A 20,396-nucleotide genomic window follows, 5' to 3' on the forward strand; every position below is an offset into this window, starting at 1 on the left:
GGGGTCATTTGACCCCAGTATTCTTTCCTGCCATGGCAGGGGGTCGGACTAGATGATCTGCTCAGGTCCCTTCCGACCCTACAAACTATGGAACTATGAAACACGTTGCACTTGTTAGCATTGAATCCCATCCTGTTCTCATCCACCCACCCCTGTAACCTGTCTAGATCTAGTTGCAGCCTGTCCCTCTCCTCCATCATGCCCACTTCTCTCCACATCTTAGTGTCATCCGCAAATTTGAACAGGGTGTTTTTCACCCCCTTGTCCAAGTTGCTGATGAAGATGTTGAACAGTGCGGCCCAAGGACCGAGCCCTGGGGGAGCCCACTGCCCACATCCCTCCAGGTCAAAAAAGACCCATCAACCACCACTTTCTGGGTGCGGCCTTCCAGCCAATTTGTGTCCCATCTGACTGTGTAGGCATCGATGCCACAGTCACCTAATTTCTTAATGAGAATGGGGTGAGAGACGGTGTCAAAGGCCTTCCTAAAGTCCAGAAAGACTACATCCACCATGACACTTGTGTCCAAGGATTTTGTGACCTGGTTGTAGAAAGCCACCAGGTTGGTCTGACAGGACCTACCTCGAATTAACCCATGTTGGTTGCCCCAAAGCATGATCTTGCCTGCTGGTCCCTCGCAGATGTGCTCCTGGATAATTTTCTCAAAGAGCTTTCCCAGGGCTGAGGTAAGACTAATGGGCCTGTAGTTTCCTGGGTCCTCCTTCCTCCCTTTTTTGAAAATGGGGACCACATTGGCCCTTTTCCAGTCCTCTGGCACCTTGCCAGAGCACCATGAGTGCTCATAAAGCTGTGCCAGGAGTCCTGCCATGACCTCTGCTAATTCCCTCAGGACTCTGGGGTGGAGAGTGTCAGGACCTGCTGACTTGAACACGTCTAGACCCACCAGGAGTTTCCTGACCAGGTTCTCACTGATCCTGGGCCTGGCAGTGCCTCCCTTGGGTCCATCGGGGATCCAAGTGTGGGGGATGCCCTGGTCTCTGCTCAAAAAGATGTAGGCAAAGAAATTGTTAAAGAGATTAGCTTTGTTGTCTGGTATGACCACCAGATTTCCTAGCGTATCCTGCAGAGTCCCTGCGTTACCCAGTACCTTCTTTTTACCCCCTATGTATTTAAAAAAGGACTTTTTGTTATCCTTGATCTGGGTCGCTAGTCCCAGTTCCATCTTCGCCTTTAGCCTCCTAAAAACCCCCCTACAATCTCGGGCAATGGAGGTATAATCCTCCTTAGTGTTGTCCCCTGATCATGCGAGTGGCCTCCTCTGGACCCCTCCCTGCCATTGGGTGTACGCATCCTTTTTAGCTTTGAGACATTTGTGGATGCTTTTGGTGAGCCATGGGGGCTTTTGAACACTCGTGCCCCCTTTGATCCGTGTGGGAATTGTCACCCTTTGGGCTTGGAGGATTGTCTCCTCATTACATGTACATTAATGTGCTGTAGGTACTGTGTATTAGGTTTAGTACCTGTAATAACAAAAACTAACAGAATGCACAGTAACCAGTGCCACTGCTTAATAGCACTGACACATGCCTTCTTAGTGACACTAATGTGCAGTAGACTAATTCTAATGTGCATTAGCACAATAGCATGGCTTTTGCTGTGACTGCACATTTAACACCTCATATTAACATGCCCAGTATAAAGGTAATTAATTAAATTACCTGGGAAGGTGGTGGATTTTCTGTCACTTGAACTGATCTTCCTAGAAGAGATGATGCTGTTAAAACAAAGTTTGTTATTCAGTAAATCAGATTAGAACATTGTTGTAGTCCTTTCTTTAAAATGCACTGATTTATTGATTTAGTAAATGTTGCACATTTACAACAAGGGTTTGACTTAAAATTTACCACTTGCACATATATATTAAGCATACACATAAGCATTTACAGAATTGAAGCCAAGGTTGGGGAGAGCTGATTAGTAAGTTAGAACTTTTCTGTCTTCCGTAAGAAAAGTAGCAGCTGAACCTCAAATTAACTGAGCAGTAAGCAAAAGACAATAAATCTGAGTTTGCTCATGGAACAGAAGAAGCTTAGTCTCAGAAATATTTCTTACAATAAAGTGATACCTATAAAAAAAATTGCATTACTTGAAATGTAAAATAGCTACCAAAGGTTGCCATGTTTACTGTTTGTGAAAGGCAGTTATGAAAGTCGAAGTTTTCAATACTGGACAATATTGGCAATGCATAAGGGGCACACGCAGGTGCATGTTCGCCCCCTGAAATTGGCGGTGCACCTGCTGGGAGAAGCGCCGTTGTCGGCGGTGCCTACGGGCAGTCGTCACTCGCCACTCCGCTGCCGCCACCCCTGCCAACACCACCGCTGGCATCTGCCGGTGGTCACTGATCACTGCTGGTCACCGCCAACACTGCTGGCGGCATCTGTGGGTTGTTGCCCCCCTCACGCCGCTGGCACCGCTGCAGCCCCCTGCAACAGCTCCCCGCTCACCACTGCCATGCTGCCGCCTGCGGGCAGTCACCATGTCACCCCAGCCTCCAGGGGCATGTGTTGTTTGTGCTGGATGAGTTCAAGAGAAAAAATGTTTTTGTCATATGAAGAAGAGTTTGGAAGCCAAAATGGAGAAATCAGAAAAAGTGTTACCACCAGGAGACACGCTTCAGTTAGGATATTTGGGCTACTATACACATGCAGGGAGGCTGCTCCAACATGCTGTAATTACACAATGAATGGAGTCTCTTGGAGTGTGGTAATTACCACTTTCCAGCAAACTTTAATGTCACATGTATCAACATCTCCACACTGAAAACTGGTGGCAGGGGTACTTAAAGTTCATTCAACACGCTTTAGTTAGACTGCCCCCACCAGTATTTTTCAGTGTGGGGACACTAATGCACGTGACACATGCTTTAGTTAGCGCTTTAATTAGCTCTTGGAGCCATGCTAATCAGAGCTGTTCCCCTCCTCCCCCAACTCCGCCTCCTGGAGCACATTTATAAATGCCCCTTGAGAGAGAGGAATGGACAAAAGTGTCTTCAGAGAAATTAACATTATAATAGCTTATAAGATTTTAAGATATGTCAATATAATTAACAAGTGAAATGAATTAAAATGTCATAGATTTCATACACATTAGGGCTGGAAGGGACCTCGGAAGATCATTGAGTCTAGCCCCCTGTCCCAGGGGCAGGAAGTCAGCTGGGGTCATAGGATCCCAGCAAGATAAGCATCCAGGTTTCTTCTGAAGGCATTCAAAGTAGGTGCTTGAACCACCTCCAGCAGCAGGCTGTTCCAGACCTTGGGGGCTCGGACAGTGAAGAAATTCTTTCTTATGTCCAGCCTGAAACGGTCTCGGAGGAGTTTATAACCTTTCAACCTTGTCATCCCTTGGGGTGCTCTGGTGAACAAACGTTCCCCCAGATCCTGGTGAACACCTCTGATAAACTTATAGGTGGCCATCAGATCACCCCTGAGCCTGTGCTTTTCCAGGCTGCAGAGTCCCATAGCTCTCAGCCTCTCGTCATAAGGTCTGTTTTCCTGACCTCTGATCATGCATGTGGCTCTTCTCTGGACTCTTTCAAACTTCTCCACATCCTTTTTGAATTGTGGAGCCCAAAACTGGACACAGTACTCCAACTGCAGCCTCACCAAGGTTGAGTACAGTGGGAGAATGATGTCCTGGGATTTGCTTGAAAAGCATCTATGTATACAAGCCAGGGTTTTGCTTTACTAACTGCAGCATCACATTGAAGGCTCATGTTCATCTTATGGTCAATCCTGACCCCCAAGTCCCTCTCGTCCACAGTGCTAGTCAACATAGCACTGCTGAGCCTATAAACGTGCCGCAGGTTTTTCCTCCCAAGGTGGAGAACCTTGTATTTTTCCGTGTCAAACAACATCATGTTCTCATCCGCCTGTTTCCTGAGCCTGTCCAGGTCAGCCTGGATTACCTCTCTGTCCTCAGCGTGGATGCTTTACCCCAAAGTTTGGCATCATTTGCGAACTTGGCCAGTCCACTTCTGACAAACCTGTGCTGGCTGTCCCTCAGGATGTTGTCATTGGCCAGTCCGTTAAGAATGGCCTCTTTGATAATCTTTTCATAGATTTCATAGACTTTCCTTCCTTTCTTGAAGATAGGCACCACATTGGCCTTCTTCCAATCTTTGGGCACTTCACCAGAGCGCCGGGAGCTCTCAAAGATCCATGCCAGGGCCTGAATTATGATGCAGGCCGGCTCTTTAAGTACTCTGGAGTGTAAATTGTCCGGGCCGGCTGACGTGAAGGTATCCAGCCTGTCAAGGTGTTCCTTCACAAGGTCAGCGTATATGGAGAGCAAGGAACCACCCTCACTCGGGCGTCCCTGCCCTTTAATGGGCAGAGGCGTCCCATTGGACTTGTGAAAAACTGACACAAGGTACCCATTTACTGAGTTGGCTTTTTCCTGGACGTCAGTCGTCAGTTCTCCCATCTGGTTTAGCAGGGGTCCAATGTTGCCCTTGCTTTTCCTCCAGCTTCCCACATATCTAAAAAAGGACTTTTTATTGTCCTTGATACTTGTAACCAACTGGAGTTCCATCGCAGCCTTGGCTTTCCTGGTTCGCTCCCTGCAGGTCCGGACCAGTGCAGTATATCCCTCCATGGAGGTGGATCAAGTCCTCCATGCTTTGTAGGTCTGTCTTGTTAGGTGCAGGAGGTCCACTGATTCCTTGTTAAGTCAAGGAGGCTGCTGTGCCCTTTTGCTGCCTTTCCTCCGAAATGCAATAGCCTTAGCTTGTGCATCTAGGATCTCTCCCTTGAGGAACGACCACTCTCCCTGGACTCCCCTCCCCTTGGGACCGTGGTCCCTTAGGGCCTCACTGACAATTCTCCTTAGCTTGTCAAAGTCAGCCCTCCTGAAGTCGAGGACCTCTGTACTGCTGACTGACCTGACAGCTTTTCAGTGGATGGTGAAGCTGATCAGGTCATGGTTGCTGTCACCCAGCTTCCCTCGGTAAATATAAATATTTATCAATAAATATAATATTTATCAATACATTTATTTATCAATAAATATGTACATTTATAAGCAATATCTAGAAACCACATTGGGGTGAAGAGAACTGAGTATGATACCAATATCTTAAAAGGATTAAGTAAAATTTTGAGGAACAACAACATTTAAGTCTGACCCCTCATTTAAAAAGCTTATTAAGGATGTAGTAAAAGCACTGTTATATGTACAGATTATTCAAAATAAAAAAGAATTTATATGGGAGTGTAACGACGACTATAACAAATATTTCTGAGGGAATTAAATAGTCTGATTTCAGAAAGAAATGGACATAATATAAATATAGTTAAAAAATTTACTTGTAGTCCTGCTTTGTTGAACAATAAAAGTACAAGCTATTTCTGCTGTCTAGAAATGTATTTTAATTTTTACTTATTTTAGGAATCAAAGAAGCCACTTGCAAATACTATATTGCAAGAATTTCAGGTTGCAGAATTAAGCCATTGAAAGTGAAAAATCACTATATTGAAGCTTCTTTAAGCATTTTTTGCATTTTCCTTTTATAGGGATAAATTAGCAGTGTGAAATATGTTGAATCTATCTTAGAACTCTTGTTACAGCTTTATTGTTTACAACCTTTATTTACCTAAGCATTTAAATCTGTCCACTGATACTTATTCATTAAATATGACATATTTTGTATTTATTGAATTGGAGCTGGGGGAACTGAGAGTGAGCCTGGGATTATTCGGGCATTCCGTGCAGTGATAAACAGAGGTGGGGCCTGTGCAGGTGCACAGTGCAGCAGCTGGGGGAGGAGCCAGGGGGTGCAGGTACAAGGTGCTGGTGCAGGGAGACGGGGAGGATAGCATCAGTGCGGGTGCAGCCCAAAGGGCCCACAGCTTACTTTAGTATGGGATGCAGTTGTGTGGCCGTGACCCACAAGGTGTTTGGTTTGGCCACCAGCTGCTGACATATTTGTCATTCCCAGTCTGTAGGGTAAGTACTGAGTGAGGCAGAATTGTGTTGAGAATTAGGCGGAGAAGCAGAGAAAGTCAGTGGAATTGCTCACAGACCTGAAATTAAGCAGGAACACAAAATAGTCCAATAGACTGGGGCTAGACTTGCAAGACTGAAGATCCTCTGCTAAGTTGAAAGTACAACCTACAGGAAATGAAGCAGGGCTCATAAGATCACTGACTATTTCTCTATATATAGACTATATTGTGTTTAATGTGTCAGGCAGGAGATCACACAGAAGACAAGCATAAAAAGCATTTTGAATTTACAGCTTGCTCACTGAAAGATTCAAGGATACAATGAAAACAATATGTCTTTATTTATGAAGAAGCTATAATTTTGCAATGAAGTGTTAGATTTAATATAGTTCAATAATGTTTATCGTTTGAGGCTTCTCAATTTTAAGATCACTCTTTTATCCATTGTATGACTTACTGCATATACATTCTTAGATAGTTGTAGTATTCTTATTTAAGTGTCTTCATCTCACTTTATTTTTTCTTTTATTTTAGATAAGGGAATTATCCACAAAATCAGTAACAAACATCAAACCATATGATGGTAAGTGCAGGAAAAGACTATACATTAATTCCATTTCAGAATCAAAATCTAACATTCTAATACTAAATATTAAATTTAACACAGTTATCCCAGTACAAATATGGCAGTACATTTAAAAAAACAGAGACATGGAGAATTTAATTTTGAAAGCCAAGGAGTACTTGCAGTTTAACTGTGCTTCCTATTATGATAGTGGCACTGCTTCCTTGTCTGTTTTCTGTTGATTGTCCAAACTGATTTGTTTTGCAGCCATGAGCACTTGCTGGACACACAGCATATTTATCTTGAATAGTAAAGAAATATGAAAGCATTGGTATCTAATAATTTTATAAGTTAAAAAATAGAACTTCTGGCTTGGATTTAAAAAATGAACTATATATGTTTTTATTTTACTGTTGGGTGCCTAAAGGCAGCGTAAATTTCTTCTGAACATTTGCTTTTTGAGTACAGTGAGGGACAGATACTGAGAAAGCAGACAAAATGGAATAATTTATCCAAGTATTAACCATTGTAATACTGCTTTACACTTGCATCGCCTTGCATTGAAGAACTTAAGGACATATACACACAGTTAAATTTCACAACATGTGTAGAACAGGAAAGTGTTGCAAACTACACCTCCCCTCTTTGGCACTGTAGACACGTTGCCTGTGGTTCCTACTTCTTTCTCTAGACATCTCATGTGTAGCAAGGATCTCAGGGGCTGATCTATTAAATCTTCACAATATAAAGTATTTATTTGGTACTTCCAGGCTCCAGCCCCTTCTTCCTTTGCCTTTTCAATTTATTCTTTTCCAGGGCTTGAGGCTGTGGCTTTTGCTATGGTGCATAGTTCCCTTTCTGATTTGGAAACTTTGCCAATCCTGTTCCAGCCTCTGGGTCTCTTTGGTGAGACTTTTCCCCAAGTCAGTTTCTGGCCTGGTTCCTGTGCTCCAATTCCTTCTTTCCTTGGGGCAGAATGTGCACCGCTCCCATTTTTGGGGTTGTACTTGAATCCTGACAGGCTTTCCTCCTCATCCAGCAAAGGAAGTCTTCCTTCCAAGTCCCTCCTGATCAACTGGGATCCTGCTTTTCTCTGATCTAAAAAAAAATCCTCAATTTTTGGATTAAAACCCCCCACATCTACATTTTTCCATGATTAAAATGAAACACCACTAATACATAGATATTATATATCTCCTTATTGCACCAAGATTTTTATGTCCATCCACTGACATCAGCCATTAGATACAATATTGTCCCCATTGTATAATGCAGCTTTCTGCTACTTGGGCAACTCTGTTGTATACAATTTAGTTTGTTCATTAAAGAAACAGATTTTGTATTTTACAAATGTGTTTGAAGAACGTATTTTCTGTGTTGATGTCTGTAACAAGATAAAGTTGCTGTTGTTACCATAAAACATTTGTTGGTATCTTTTTCTTTTTCTTTGCTGTTTTAGTGAACAGTCTGGCACATCAAGTAGTAGAACCTAAATCAAGTCTACCAGGTATGCATGGTAAGTTTCTATAATAGATTCAGTTCCAGTGCCCACAGATCTAACACTCAGTCTTCACAAATTCATAATCTATGGGATTAGTTCTGTAATAATAAATTAAACAGAATTCAACATGATTAATTTTGCTATAATCCTCACGTGACATGTATATGTAAAACAGCAGTGCAAATGTGAGTATAACAATGTTTTAACAGTGATTCCTACCAGATGGATGGCTTATTACCTACCTAGTATATTATGTTTTGTAATTCATTTTTCAGCTAAACTTGATAACTAACAGTGGAGAGGAAGCAAAATTGTGAGTTTCTAGTTGACAAATGTTGAACAAACTGGTATATACATAAACAGAGCAAGTGAATAGTTTACTGTGAATCTTGTAGTTTCAATCATTGTCAGGGAAAAGCAACAAAAATTATCTAAACATTATATAGTCATCCAATCTGGATGGTTCTGTATGTACTGTAAATCAGTAGTTAGGGTTCTTAAGCCATAGCTTTGTGATACTATTAGATATTAGCAAAAATATGTTGTCATTGTCTTTAATTATCCCATGTTTGGGATAATACTGCAAAGACACCTTATTCTTTTTTTCTTGTTTATTACTAAAGGCTGGAAAGTATTTTCCCTATTAGGCCTCTAAGTGTGATTGTTTCATCCTGCTCAAGTCCACGAAAAAAAGTTGTTTATTTTGATAATATGCCATCATTTTAAGAGTAAGTCACAAAAAGCAGAAAGCAGGAGGAACACCTATCCATTATTTGGTTTTCAGGTCATGAAAATTTACTTAAAAAGCTGCTCTTTTCATTCAAACACGTTCTAATGGACCAAAATGGTGATGTGGCTGGTAATAAAGAAACCTGCCCTCGAAAGTAGTTTAACTATGAAGTCATAGTTCAAGGATCTAGAGTTCATGAAGCAGGTGTGCTTCTTCAGTTACAGCTCTAGGGTGTTCATTCTCCAAATCTGTAAAACATTGCGTGTTCATCTTTTTATCCTGGTGCGGCAGAAACAGTTTTGTTACTGGTAATCATTTTCACTACCCTGCCTTAGTGAGGTCTGCTTATTTCTGATTTATTTCCTTCATTCTTTGTGTTCCTGCTGTGGATTCTGGGGTGTTTTCTGAGACTGAAAAAAAAAAAAGATTGCTTTTGCTTATTAGTATACAAAAGTCCAATATTAGTTTATTAATGGTATTTTGCTTGGATGATTTTGCTGATTGGTTATTTTACTTATGTCTTCAGGTTTCGTTTTGCCTCTCCCTTTTCTTTCCTCCATGTAGATATTTTTGCTCCTTAGTTTTCCAAATTTGTGGATATACAAGTTAGCAGAAACAGGAGAGTTGTCCTAAATTGCCAAAGATTTTCATGAGCTTTAGCTGGATCTCCAGTAGGTGGAGTATGAGGGTATCTGACTCTTTGAAAACCTAAGGATTTGTCTATCATTTGAAAAATACCAGTCATCTTTCAGTATTAGTATGTCTGTAAAATAAGAAGGTCTTTAGCTTTTCTGCAAAACAGTTTCCTATGGCAGGAGTATCCAGATTATTCCTTTTTATTTTGGATAGAATTACTTTTGGAAAATATAAACCTGGATGTACTGTCTATGGTACCTAAGCAGGTCTGATATCTCTATGTAGCACTTCATTGTGCCATGGAGACATGTCCTAAGTCTTATTTTCAAAAGTGACTTGGGAATGTAGGTGTATAAAGGGCTTGTCTGTACTGCAGTATGTCCACACGCTAGAGGGCATGAGCAAGGCCTGCCTCTTTAAGGCCACTGACTTGTTCCAGATACGGGAGTCCTCTTGCAAGGCTGTTCTTGCCTGTCCCCACACTCATTCTTGAGTCCTTTATTCCTGCAGAGACCCCAGAATCTGTGTGCACAAATCCTGGTCTCTTCCCAGAGGTATGCAAGAGGCAGGGAGCATTTTTTTCATGACTCCATCTGTCCCAGGGAACCCCAGGATGAGTTGAGCCCTTCCACCTTTGCTCTTGCACAACTTCAGGGTGACTAAATGCTCAGAACAAAAGGCAGAGGTGCAGGAGCTCAAATCCTCCTGGGACTCCCCCAGACAGGGGGGAAGAGAGAGGCAAGGGAAAGGGTAGACCCTCAATCATCTGGCCCTCCTACAGGTGTTGGGGGGGAACTCAAAGCTTAGTGAACTTGGCAAGGCTGAAGCTGGCCTGCTTTGGATGAAGAGCTTGCCTTTGAGGCATCTGTATAGGTGTTCCAGTCTCCTGGCTAAAGAGCTGTACGCCCCATCCCCAACTTATTTATTCAGCATTAAGAATTTCTTAGCCCTGGAACTGAATGCCAACTCCTAGCTTAAATCTACATGAATTTAGGCATTATTCAAACATGTGCCTTTGACACAATTCAAGAACATTAATTTAAAAATGACCAGCTTATAAGCATATATGTATATTGTGTAAGTGCATTGCATGATTTTTCCATTAATTTATTGGCAGTGAATTGATATACATCTATTTAAAGTGTTCATGCATCACAGAGCAGCTGATACCTCTTTGAGCGCAAAATCTGGTTTGAATGCATTAAATAGTAGAGACCAAATGTGTTTAGCTTTTCTGTGCACAGTGATAAAATTATATGATAATCCAGAATCAGCACAGAACACAACTAATTGATGTAATAGGTGGTTTATGATTCCTTAATTAACTTTTGCTCATTGACATAAGATATAACATTGACATATTTCCTTTCTTACAGATTCCAGAGTATCGATAGATATTAGAAAACATTATAGGGTTGGCTTTTGAATATTTCCTGGGATTGTATTTCAGTTTACAGCAATAGATTTTAGATTTTACACTTCCATTTCATCTTTATTTTGGGTAAAATCAAAAGCTGTCTAGAACAGCTGCTTTCTTAGCATTGTGTTGTATTCAGTGTAGCATAATGGAGACCAGATTCATTACTAAAGGTGTTAGGCACCATCCCAATATAGATAACAAACTAATAGTAAAATGATACCCCTACTCACACTGAAAGTACTTTATTGTTGTGTTTTAAGGCCCCTAGTAGATGTTCAATGAACGGCCCCATTGGATCTGATGCGCAGTCTCAACAGTTGCACTTCCTGCAAGGCAACATGTGTATGGCAGGAGGCACAATTGTAGGATCATGGATCAAATCCCAATCATGCCATCAGTGCAGGGGTAGCCTGGCATCATAGTCAACAGCAAGTAGGAAGCTAGTCAGCTGTTCTGTGCTCCCATCCTTGGGACCATATTGGAGTTAAGGTCTCTGGTACATCTCCAAGGCTAGAAGCTCTGATCAGCTGACTGCTGCTCCCAGCCTCCAGGCCACAGTGGAGTCTTTGACTACAGTATGTCCCTGAAGCTAGGAGTGGCAGTCAGCTGTTCTGTGCTCTCAGCTTCAGAAACACATTGGAGTCAAGGGCTTTGATGTGCTCCTGAGCCTGGGAGACGCAATCAGCTGATGCCTGCCCGCAGGTGCAATTTAAGTTGCATTGGGAACCAGTCAAAAAGTTATTACAAAAATATATGTAATAACTTTGTGGCTTATTCCTTGTTTTATTGCATCATTAATTAGATTAACATCTGGATGGGTTACTACTTAAGGTGTGATTGACTGGTTAATTGTGTCAAAAGTGTAATGTCTGCCAGGGGCCTAACACTCGTAAGTCCATGGGACCGCTGGTTTACATTTCAGCAAAAGAATTTCTCTAATGGCACAGGGCCCATTAACAGTGTGTTACCATTTGGGCTGTTTGCGGACTCAAATTCAGCATATATTGAATTATCAGCATCTCTTCCTTAATCATTTTGGTTTTTCTCCTTGAAGGATCTCCTTTTCTTTGATCAGATTCTGGCTAGTTATGTTATAAGATCTGATGCTGCCATGGCACAAGATGGTGTAAGTGCAGATCAACTGAAGTTGTTTGATACTGCTAGTTTAAACTGCAAATGTAACTTTTCTTATTATTTTAAATGGAACTACACTCCCAGCTTTGTGGAGCAGAGCCAATGACTGGGAGGCTATGATTCCTAATCATCTGTCACTCCCAACCTTTGCGGCGCCATGAACCAGACTAAGTACTGGTGATGGCCTCCGAACATAAATGTCTTATATTTTACATTGTGTTGATTTGAAGCCTGTTAAACAAAAAATTCATATCCATTTGCATATGATTTTTTTGCATATATTGCTGGAGGTTAGTTATTTTATGAAGCATGATAGGGAAAATGTGTATCCCTTATTTTCTTTAACTAATACAGTTCTCCAGTGAAGAGATTTAGGTAATCTACATACCTGGTACACCCTGCCCTGCACATTCCCCTCCAAATTAAGCCTGGAAGAAGGCATTTGGGAGGATGTGAAGAAACAGTTATAATCTAAGGGTGGATTTATTTGTCAATCAGGAAGTTGCTTGGCATGCCCAGTACTTGGCTTCCAGGTGGCTGTGAAAGTCCTATGTTGCTCCACAGTGATGGAGGAACTAGAAGTAACTACAAAAACCTAGTTTTGTATTATGGTGCAAATCAAGGTGATATGCAAAGCTCAGAATTCTTGTTTCTATGACATCACCTTTTTCTTCATGTTTCCTCTTGAGCAATGAAAATGTTTTGGAATACTCTTACTGGTAGGCAACACATTTAAAATGCTGGGAAGAATGCCAGAGAGGATGTTTTCAGTAGTGGGGAGGGTTCTTGACTACAGATTCCTTTATCCATGAGTCCTACAGAGACTTCAAGACCATACTTCACAAATGTTACTCATTCTTTTGTCTTAGTGAATGGAGAGGGAGGAGAGAAGGAGAGAGGAGTTTTATTTTTGTTTGGGGGTTTTTTTAGTTCACCTTTAATCTGCTACTTACATTTCACTTGTTTGTGTCTTTAAAGCTGGTGATGTATGCATTTTATAAGTTAGAAAATAACTGTTTCCATCAAGGGATATTATTTCTCTTGCCTTTTTGCTCTTTCTGTGTCCATACGTGCATGCCTATGTGTATGCATATTCATAAAGAGAAAACAAGCCCATCTGAAGTTCTGTAAATTGAGGTACTAGAAGGTGTTCAATTTAAGTTTCAAAACTTGATGCAATAGATTCCTGACAGATCACCTAATGTGCCACTTGCAACTCAGGTAATATAAGAAGGAGAGCAGGTATACAATGGAGGAGAGCAGGTATACAAGATTGTCTATGCAGGTGTTAGTCACGACAGTGTTTTTAGGAATACTGTTGTGAACTCCTTATAGGCATACTATAAGCAGCTCTGGAATTACTCTTTCAGTGCATGTACAAGCATGTGGATACGTTGACAGGCTGTAACATGAAAGGTAACTGCTTTTGGGTAGTGATAGTGCTTCATTCTGCTTCAAATTGTACTTGCCTAACTTCAGGTGATTCAACAAGTACTTACATTAACAGACTATTTTTGTGATTAGTGTATGGAGACAAGGATGGTAAAGAACTAAGTCAGCTACTTCTATGACAAACACTTGTAATTGTTGAGCAAAATATTGAGAGACAAGGGGAGAAACAACACTCAGAAGGTTAATACTGTCTTTAGATTTCACACAGTTGAACAGGGTGTGTAAACTTGGAGATGAGAGGTAAGGGGCCCAATCAAGCAGTTAGAGAAAACCTTGGGCACCCCAGGAAACCATTTTCATCCCATAGTTGCCCAGAGGGGAAAGGCTCCTGAGGGGCCCTGTGTGTTGGAACAGGGGTGTCCAACTTCAGAGTGGCCAGGTGGCACATGCTGCAAGAGATCACATCAGCAGGGGTTGCACATGGGGGGCATGGGCCTCCTAAGTTGCATGCATATGTGGGTGAGCATTCCCCCTGCCCTTGCTGTATTATGAGTGCAGGCAGGCAGACACTCTCCCACCCCACTGCACCGCACACAGGTGGGTGGATGCTCCCCTGTGTGGTGCAGCACCCACACCTTCAGCTCCCTGCGGGTTCCCCTGTGGTATTGCACTGAACAGGCGCTTCAGGCTGCTGGCACTGTGACCTGTGTCATGCTGTGCTGCACTGCACCTCCTGCTGGGGCATGGATCTGCAGCAAAACCTGTGGGGATCCCCAAAACCCTGGCTGCTGCTGCTGCAGCTGAAGACACGGGGGCACTGGATGGGAAATCAAGGGCCTCATGTGAACCCCTCACAAACCTGCATTTGGATGGCCCTGTGTTAGAAGCTTGAGCTGTAAACTGAGTGGTGCTTTCTTATATTAGATTCTGTTTCGGGGAAAGAAAATTTTTTTATTCTAGGGGCCAAGAGATGACTAACTCCATTAGAAAGACATTGTTGTTAGTGGTGTTGAGTCTTACCCCACTGCTCATTCCACTACCTTGCCAGGTTTGATATCAGCTGTCACTTATGCATGCACAAGCTTTCTGTGAATGGCACAGTTACTTGTATGGTTTCCACTGCTATTATCATTGCATTGTTTTTAATTCCTAATTTTTCTACTATACTTAAGGGGGAGAAGCATGTGACAATATGATGCATTATCAGATTATTTTAAATCCTGGATTCTGGGTGTTGGGATTTTCCTGTTACCAGAAAACTTCTTAACAAGGACTTTTGTGTGATGACCAAATACACTTAAGTAGATGGTGTTTAAGGAACATGTAAACAAGGTTAGGGATAAACTAAATGCAGTTACGTAACAACTGGCTTAGTGATAGATTCCTGCTGATTCTAGCCAGCAAAGCAGTCTCCTGGTCAGTCAGTCTCTGAGTCCTGCTTTTAATTACTCTGTAATAAATGAGATATGGTAAACCATGTTAGCATTCTCTCTGATGATATAGCTTGTAAGAAGCGTTCTCAAAGCTTCTCAAAGCTTCTAATGTATTTTAAATTATATGTGAGCCAAATTAAGACTTAATTATTAAGTCAGGGGTTGAGCAATCCTTTAGAGGTGGGCACGGAGAGAAAGTAACTAACCTTCTGAAGTTTCTGAAGAAGTAGTAGAGAGGTTCTTATTTTTTAATTGAAATAAGAATGTTGTTTATGCAATGTGGATGTTTTTTAAACTTCTAGATAAGCCTCTTCATATCCCCCTTCTTGATCAAAAAATATAATAATTTAAAAATATAGTAAAAAAATGAAAAGAAACCACCATAGTCTCAGTCATATAAAACTCTAATGAAGTCAGGACAATGTGTATTAAACTTGTCAGTCTTTGGAAAAATCATTTGATTGGTTTGCAGAAGCTACATTTTAAGCAGGGGTGATGAGAGCACTTCATACATTTATTGGAGCAGGGACAGTGTAATCCTGACTGCACTGAAATAGGATTTTTTTCATTAATTTTAGTGGGTCTTGGATTTTAACTTCTGTCTTCTTAGTTATTTATAAAGCATGATCCTACAATAAGTGCGCAACATCCCAAAATGATAATTCTCCAGTTTAATACCTTCACTTATTTATGGGGTTTACCTTAAGTTTTTGAGATCTTCTGTAGCCTACCATTTCATTTAATTTTTAAACTCTTAATCCCAAACTGCAAATACACTTCAATTTTTTTGCAATATTTTAAATTTTACCTTGAAAATGAAAACTGAGCCCAATAAGAAATTAATATTGCTTATAGATGTTGAAAAAAGACTAAATAAAAAAGGTCGCTTTAAATTCATCACACCCCCACCAAGTGCAGCACATGCCCAGAAGAGGCATTGCATTCTTTGGACCCAGCTCACCCGGCATCTGTATAGATCAGGCATTTCAGTAGGGCTTTTTGGTGCTTTTGTCTAAGCTCTTTGAATCATCAGCTTTAGATAGAAACGCCAAAAAGCCCTGTTGAAGCACCCGATCTATATAGACACTGCAGATCTGGGTCAAACTAATGTGCTATCTCTTCCGATTTAAAGCACTGTTTTGTTTTGTCTTTTTCACATGTGTAAGCAAGCTGTGTGATTACTGTAGTCTTCAGCCTTCTGCTACCAAGTGTGCTTCTGCTTACTACTTCTGCTTGCTACTATGAATAGTTGCCCTGAATTTGGGTTTTTGGATTTGTGCAGTAAGTTAGCAGCAGCGGTGGGTGGGAGAAGAAATACTAGGATGACATCAGTATGTGTTCTTTGGCATAACTTTTCTACTCTGGAACTTGACTTTCTTCTGTCCTGTTTGTCTGCTATTCCTATTTTTCCTCATTAATAGAGCAGACAGTCTTGATACATATGCTGGAGCCCATAGAGGAGCTTTCAGAGGAGGAAAAAGGTAACGGTGGGTTCAGTCCAAAATGTAGTGACATTAAATTTTATTTTATTTGGAAATAAAAATTGAAAACTTTGTTTGATACCTAGGCCATGGACAGGCATTACATCTCACCAAAAATGTATGCCCTTTTAGTGCTGCAGAAAGTGAGCGTGCAGCCATTCTGGCAGAAAAAACATGGTAATTGCACAACAAAATGTTAGCTCTTGCCAGTAGCAACTTCTTAGCCATGCAGTGATTTCCAGCACCATGTGTAATACCTGTACAGTTATGTGTAGCACAGCAAGGTGTGCCTTGGTCCTCTTAGCATCCCAGGAAGCTTTGTTCCTTGCCATGCCCACCCTACCCCTCCAAGGAGTCTTTCTTGCACCCCATACTCTACTGCCCCAGGGAGGCAGAACTGGACTTACAGGTTGCTGCTCAGCCCTATCTTTGTGAGTAGGATAAACTGCTTCTTGCCCAAAAAAGCACAGCAGGAATATACCTCCCAAATTTTCTGGCCATGCAAAAAATTCCTGCTCCTGTCAAGGACACCAAGCAGGTCCTCATAGGTGGTTGAGCTTCTGATCAGGTACTTCAGAAAAATCAGCTTTTGTAAATGCCAGGGCTGGTGGGAAGAGGAGAATCTTCAGTGCTTTTCCTGAAGGGGAGGAAGTGTCAGAATAGGGGGTGCACGTGTGCTTTGCATAGTGGCTGGGTGCTGTATAATTCGTAAAGGTTGTGACTAGGGCAAACAGGAGACTCTTCATTGTCTCTTCTGAAGCAGAGAAAGCATCAGAGCCCTGTGAGGGAAGGTGCCATGGGCAGTGCAGTTGGGAGGTGCATGTATGTTTAGTGCAGTGAGTGGTTGTTGTAATTCACAAAGGCATTGCCCGGGGCAAAGGGGAGTCCCTACTACAACCCTCTTGAAGTAGAACCATGTCAGAGCCCTCTCCTTGCCACCGAACTCATGCAGGTTGACAAAACAGGTGAATTGTAGGGGCAGCACTCACTGGATAGCTAGGGATGCATCCCTCACTGCCTCTCCCACTGTGAACTTGCCTATTCTGAACTAGTTTGGCCATGCGGTCCCTGACTCCCTAAGTCTCAGTCATATCTGCATGGTCATATCTAGCTTGTACAGGAGCTGAGTGAGCTCTCTGGCAAAGCGGTAGCAGGATTTGACTGTGTGCCAGCAGAATGACACATAGAGGATCTGTTGGCCCTGCTAGATCAGAAGCTGCAGAGCATGTAGCTGTCGGGAATCTATTTGAAGCTGGGAGTGAAATTGTGAGCCTTTGGCAGTGGAAACTGAACTGGTGCGCTGTGGCTCTGCACTCCTAGTCTTAAGTACCAGGTAGTACCAGGTTTTAGGTGGTCTTGCCTAATGGTTTGGCCTTTGAGGGAAGACAGGTGCTAGCTCAGAGTTCAGGAGCCAAATTACCAGATCTGGAGGGAAATCTAGGGACTGAGTACACAACACAGGCCAAGGTCAGGGTCCAGGAATCAGATGCTAAGGATAATCCACAGGTTGAAATCTGAGAACAGCTAAGCAAGGTCAGGAAACCAAGAAATAGATCTATGGGGAAACCTGAAGCCGGAATATAGGAACAGAGCCAAATACAGGGAGTGCAGGGACCAAAAGCCACAAAGCAGGCCAGGGTCAAAACTGCTGGCTGGCCTAGAAGTCTACTTACTTCCACAGCAGAGGCTAAATAGATAGGCCAGGTAGTTAACCCAGGCTGGGCTGCTTAATTAGAGTCCCCCACCCCAAGGGGGTGTCTTTCAGGCAGTGGCCCACATCTTTTCTATGTTCAAGTATTTTGCCCCCCTCTGATAGGCATGAAACTTCCATTGCTATATTTGGGTGACTTCCAAGGGGCAGGAACAAACCCTCCAGAGTTCTGGGCACGCAACAGGGTCAGGCCTTCAGGGCTCTGAAGGTGGAGCCAAGGTAAAACACTGGACAAATATTTCTGCAGCTCAAAGAGTCATTGCATACAGCCCCCTACCCTGTGGTGGAGCAATGCCAATACAGGCCCTTGCCATGCTCTGGCAAAAGCTTGAAGACCACAGACTTGAATGGCTATATACACATTTCATGCCACATTTTCATAGCACTACAAATTTCCTGGAATTTCTGAGCACTTCTAATGAGTGCCTGTCCATACCCCTAGAGTCTTCTTCAGTAGGATTGAGCATGCTTTGTGTAACTTACCCACGTTGTTCTCTTTTATGTATGAATGTCTGGTTTCTTGTTGGTGCCTGTAAAATATTATGGACAGTATATTCTAATGGAGATCTAAAAATGTGATGCAAGGTAACTTCTTAGGCCTATTAAATAAAGTGATCTATTTACACAAAGAATCTTGTCTGCCTATGTCCTTAAACCAGCACAGCTACAACCTATACCCCTGTTTATCTGGATGTTTTTATTTTTCTCAGCAATGTCCAACTGGCGACTCGCAGGCTGCATGCAGCCCACAAACCGTGAACTCATGATACATGGGTTCCAATCCAGGTGCAAACCACACCGCCTGCATCATTCCCGCTGTTGCGACTGGGATCTTCAGGCTCCTGTTCCCTCCTTCAGCATCTGCTTCCTGCTTCTGTCCCGGGGGGCAGAGAACCTGCAGCCCATTTGGCAGGAGGGTCTAGGGTGGCCTGCTTGCACAAGGGGCCCATGGCCCACATTGCATGCAGCCCTTAGCCCTTCAGAAGTTGGATAGCCCTGATGTTACTTATGAGTATATTAGATGAGGCTTTTTTTAATATATCTGTAAAACAGTAATAGTAGCTAACCAGAAAAACAGAGTATCTGATTAGTTAACATAAAAGCATATGGTTAGATTCTTTGGTTTGCTAAGGACATTTTTTTCTGCATAAACTTAAAGGGTCCACGATGGTTCATGGAGAACACCCTTGTGTGGTGGAACTCTTCACAGGTTTAAACTAGGGGAGGTTGGCACCATTGCCACTAATACTTAATGCTCTTCCAACCCTTAGCATTAGAGGATGGAATATGGAGCAGAGCTCTGAAGCATCTAATTCTCTCTTACAATATCTAAGAAATGTTTTGCAAGTAGTTGTAAACTTGGGCTATCCCTAATTTGGATGTACAGAGACTATTATATTTACCACACCACAACAAAGATAATTAAATCACCTATTATGATATCCTGCCCATGTGACAGTGAGTAGTATCCAATATATCAGGTAGTGGCAATACCTGCTGTCCTACATCTATTGCATAGGTGGCTGTACAGAATTACATATTGAAGTAAAAGTCCTTTCTGACCTTCATACAAAGTCAATTTAAACCCTAAGGGGAGAGCTGCCGATACCATTTTGAAATCTTAATAGTTCTGCAGACTATTTGAGTAAGAGAAATCTTCCCAAGGAAGAATCAGCTGTCTTAATCTATCTGTAATATAGCTTTCTTGCATTTCTACTCTAGTTCTATCAGTGCTTCTGTTTGCCATCTTCTGCCTTTATAGTTTATCTTCATTTCTCTAGTGTACCCAAAGATCCACTGTGTAGTGCAAAATAGAAATAAAGACTGCTCTATATAAGCAGGCCAGAATATTCATTATCCATCACAAGCTGTTGTAAGGGAGAGTATAAATATTTCTGGGTCTGAAGACATCTTTTTGAGAAAACATTGGAATTGAAATACTGGATGAAATCCAAGGTCCATGTAGTCCAGCACCATGGCCAGTGCTAGAGGCTTTAATTCAGCAGTCAGCAACAGCTTCAGCTGGCAGGCTGAAATGAACCTGCTTGGGTCTGAGACAGCCAGCACAAAGACCCAGCTACTGGCACTTTTCCTAGCAATGGTGCAGGTATCTGCTCCCAAACTGCGGAGGTCCCTCACTGTCAAACGCTCCCCAGATCTCTCGGTTCTGGGCCAAGCCATCTCCAGTGGCTTAGTCTGTGGGTTGTTGACTCCTGCTTTAACTCAGTGATAGGCAGAATGGGATCTTCCTCCCATTTAAAGGCTAATCTTGTTCTCTACTAGAGAAAAAAGCTGGCTTAAATGCTATTCCTGTTTTTTAATTAGGATAAGTCTGGAAGTTTTATATATTATATATTTCTATATCTATATAGATATATATTATATCTATATATAGATGTTCAGTCATTTTTCTGTATCTCTCTGGAA

At 42.1% G+C, this 20,396-nt stretch overlaps 1 protein-coding gene across 5 annotated transcripts in view; it reads left to right on the forward strand.

Moving 5' to 3' along the window:
• DZIP1 (DAZ interacting zinc finger protein 1) overlaps nucleotides 1–20,396 on the forward strand; it is an 81,350-nt gene that overhangs the window by 40,382 nt on the left and 20,572 nt on the right. For 4 of the 5 annotated variants that reach the window (XM_019529741.1, XM_019529743.1, XM_019529742.1 and 1 more), the window contains 2 exons: nucleotides 6,501–6,549; nucleotides 7,991–8,047. In XM_019529741.1, coding sequence (XP_019385286.1) covers nucleotides 6,501–6,549; nucleotides 7,991–8,047 — 106 coding nt within the window. The remainder of the gene's footprint in view (nucleotides 1–6,500; nucleotides 6,550–7,990; nucleotides 8,048–20,396) is intronic. The other variant, XM_019529744.1, reaches the window with a different exon arrangement.

The sequence above is a fragment of the Crocodylus porosus genome, unplaced genomic scaffold (genome assembly GCF_001723895.1).
Source record: "Crocodylus porosus isolate Cpor-Errol unplaced genomic scaffold, CroPor_comp1, whole genome shotgun sequence".
In the NCBI taxonomy this organism is placed as follows: domain Eukaryota; kingdom Metazoa; phylum Chordata; order Crocodylia; family Crocodylidae; genus Crocodylus; species Crocodylus porosus.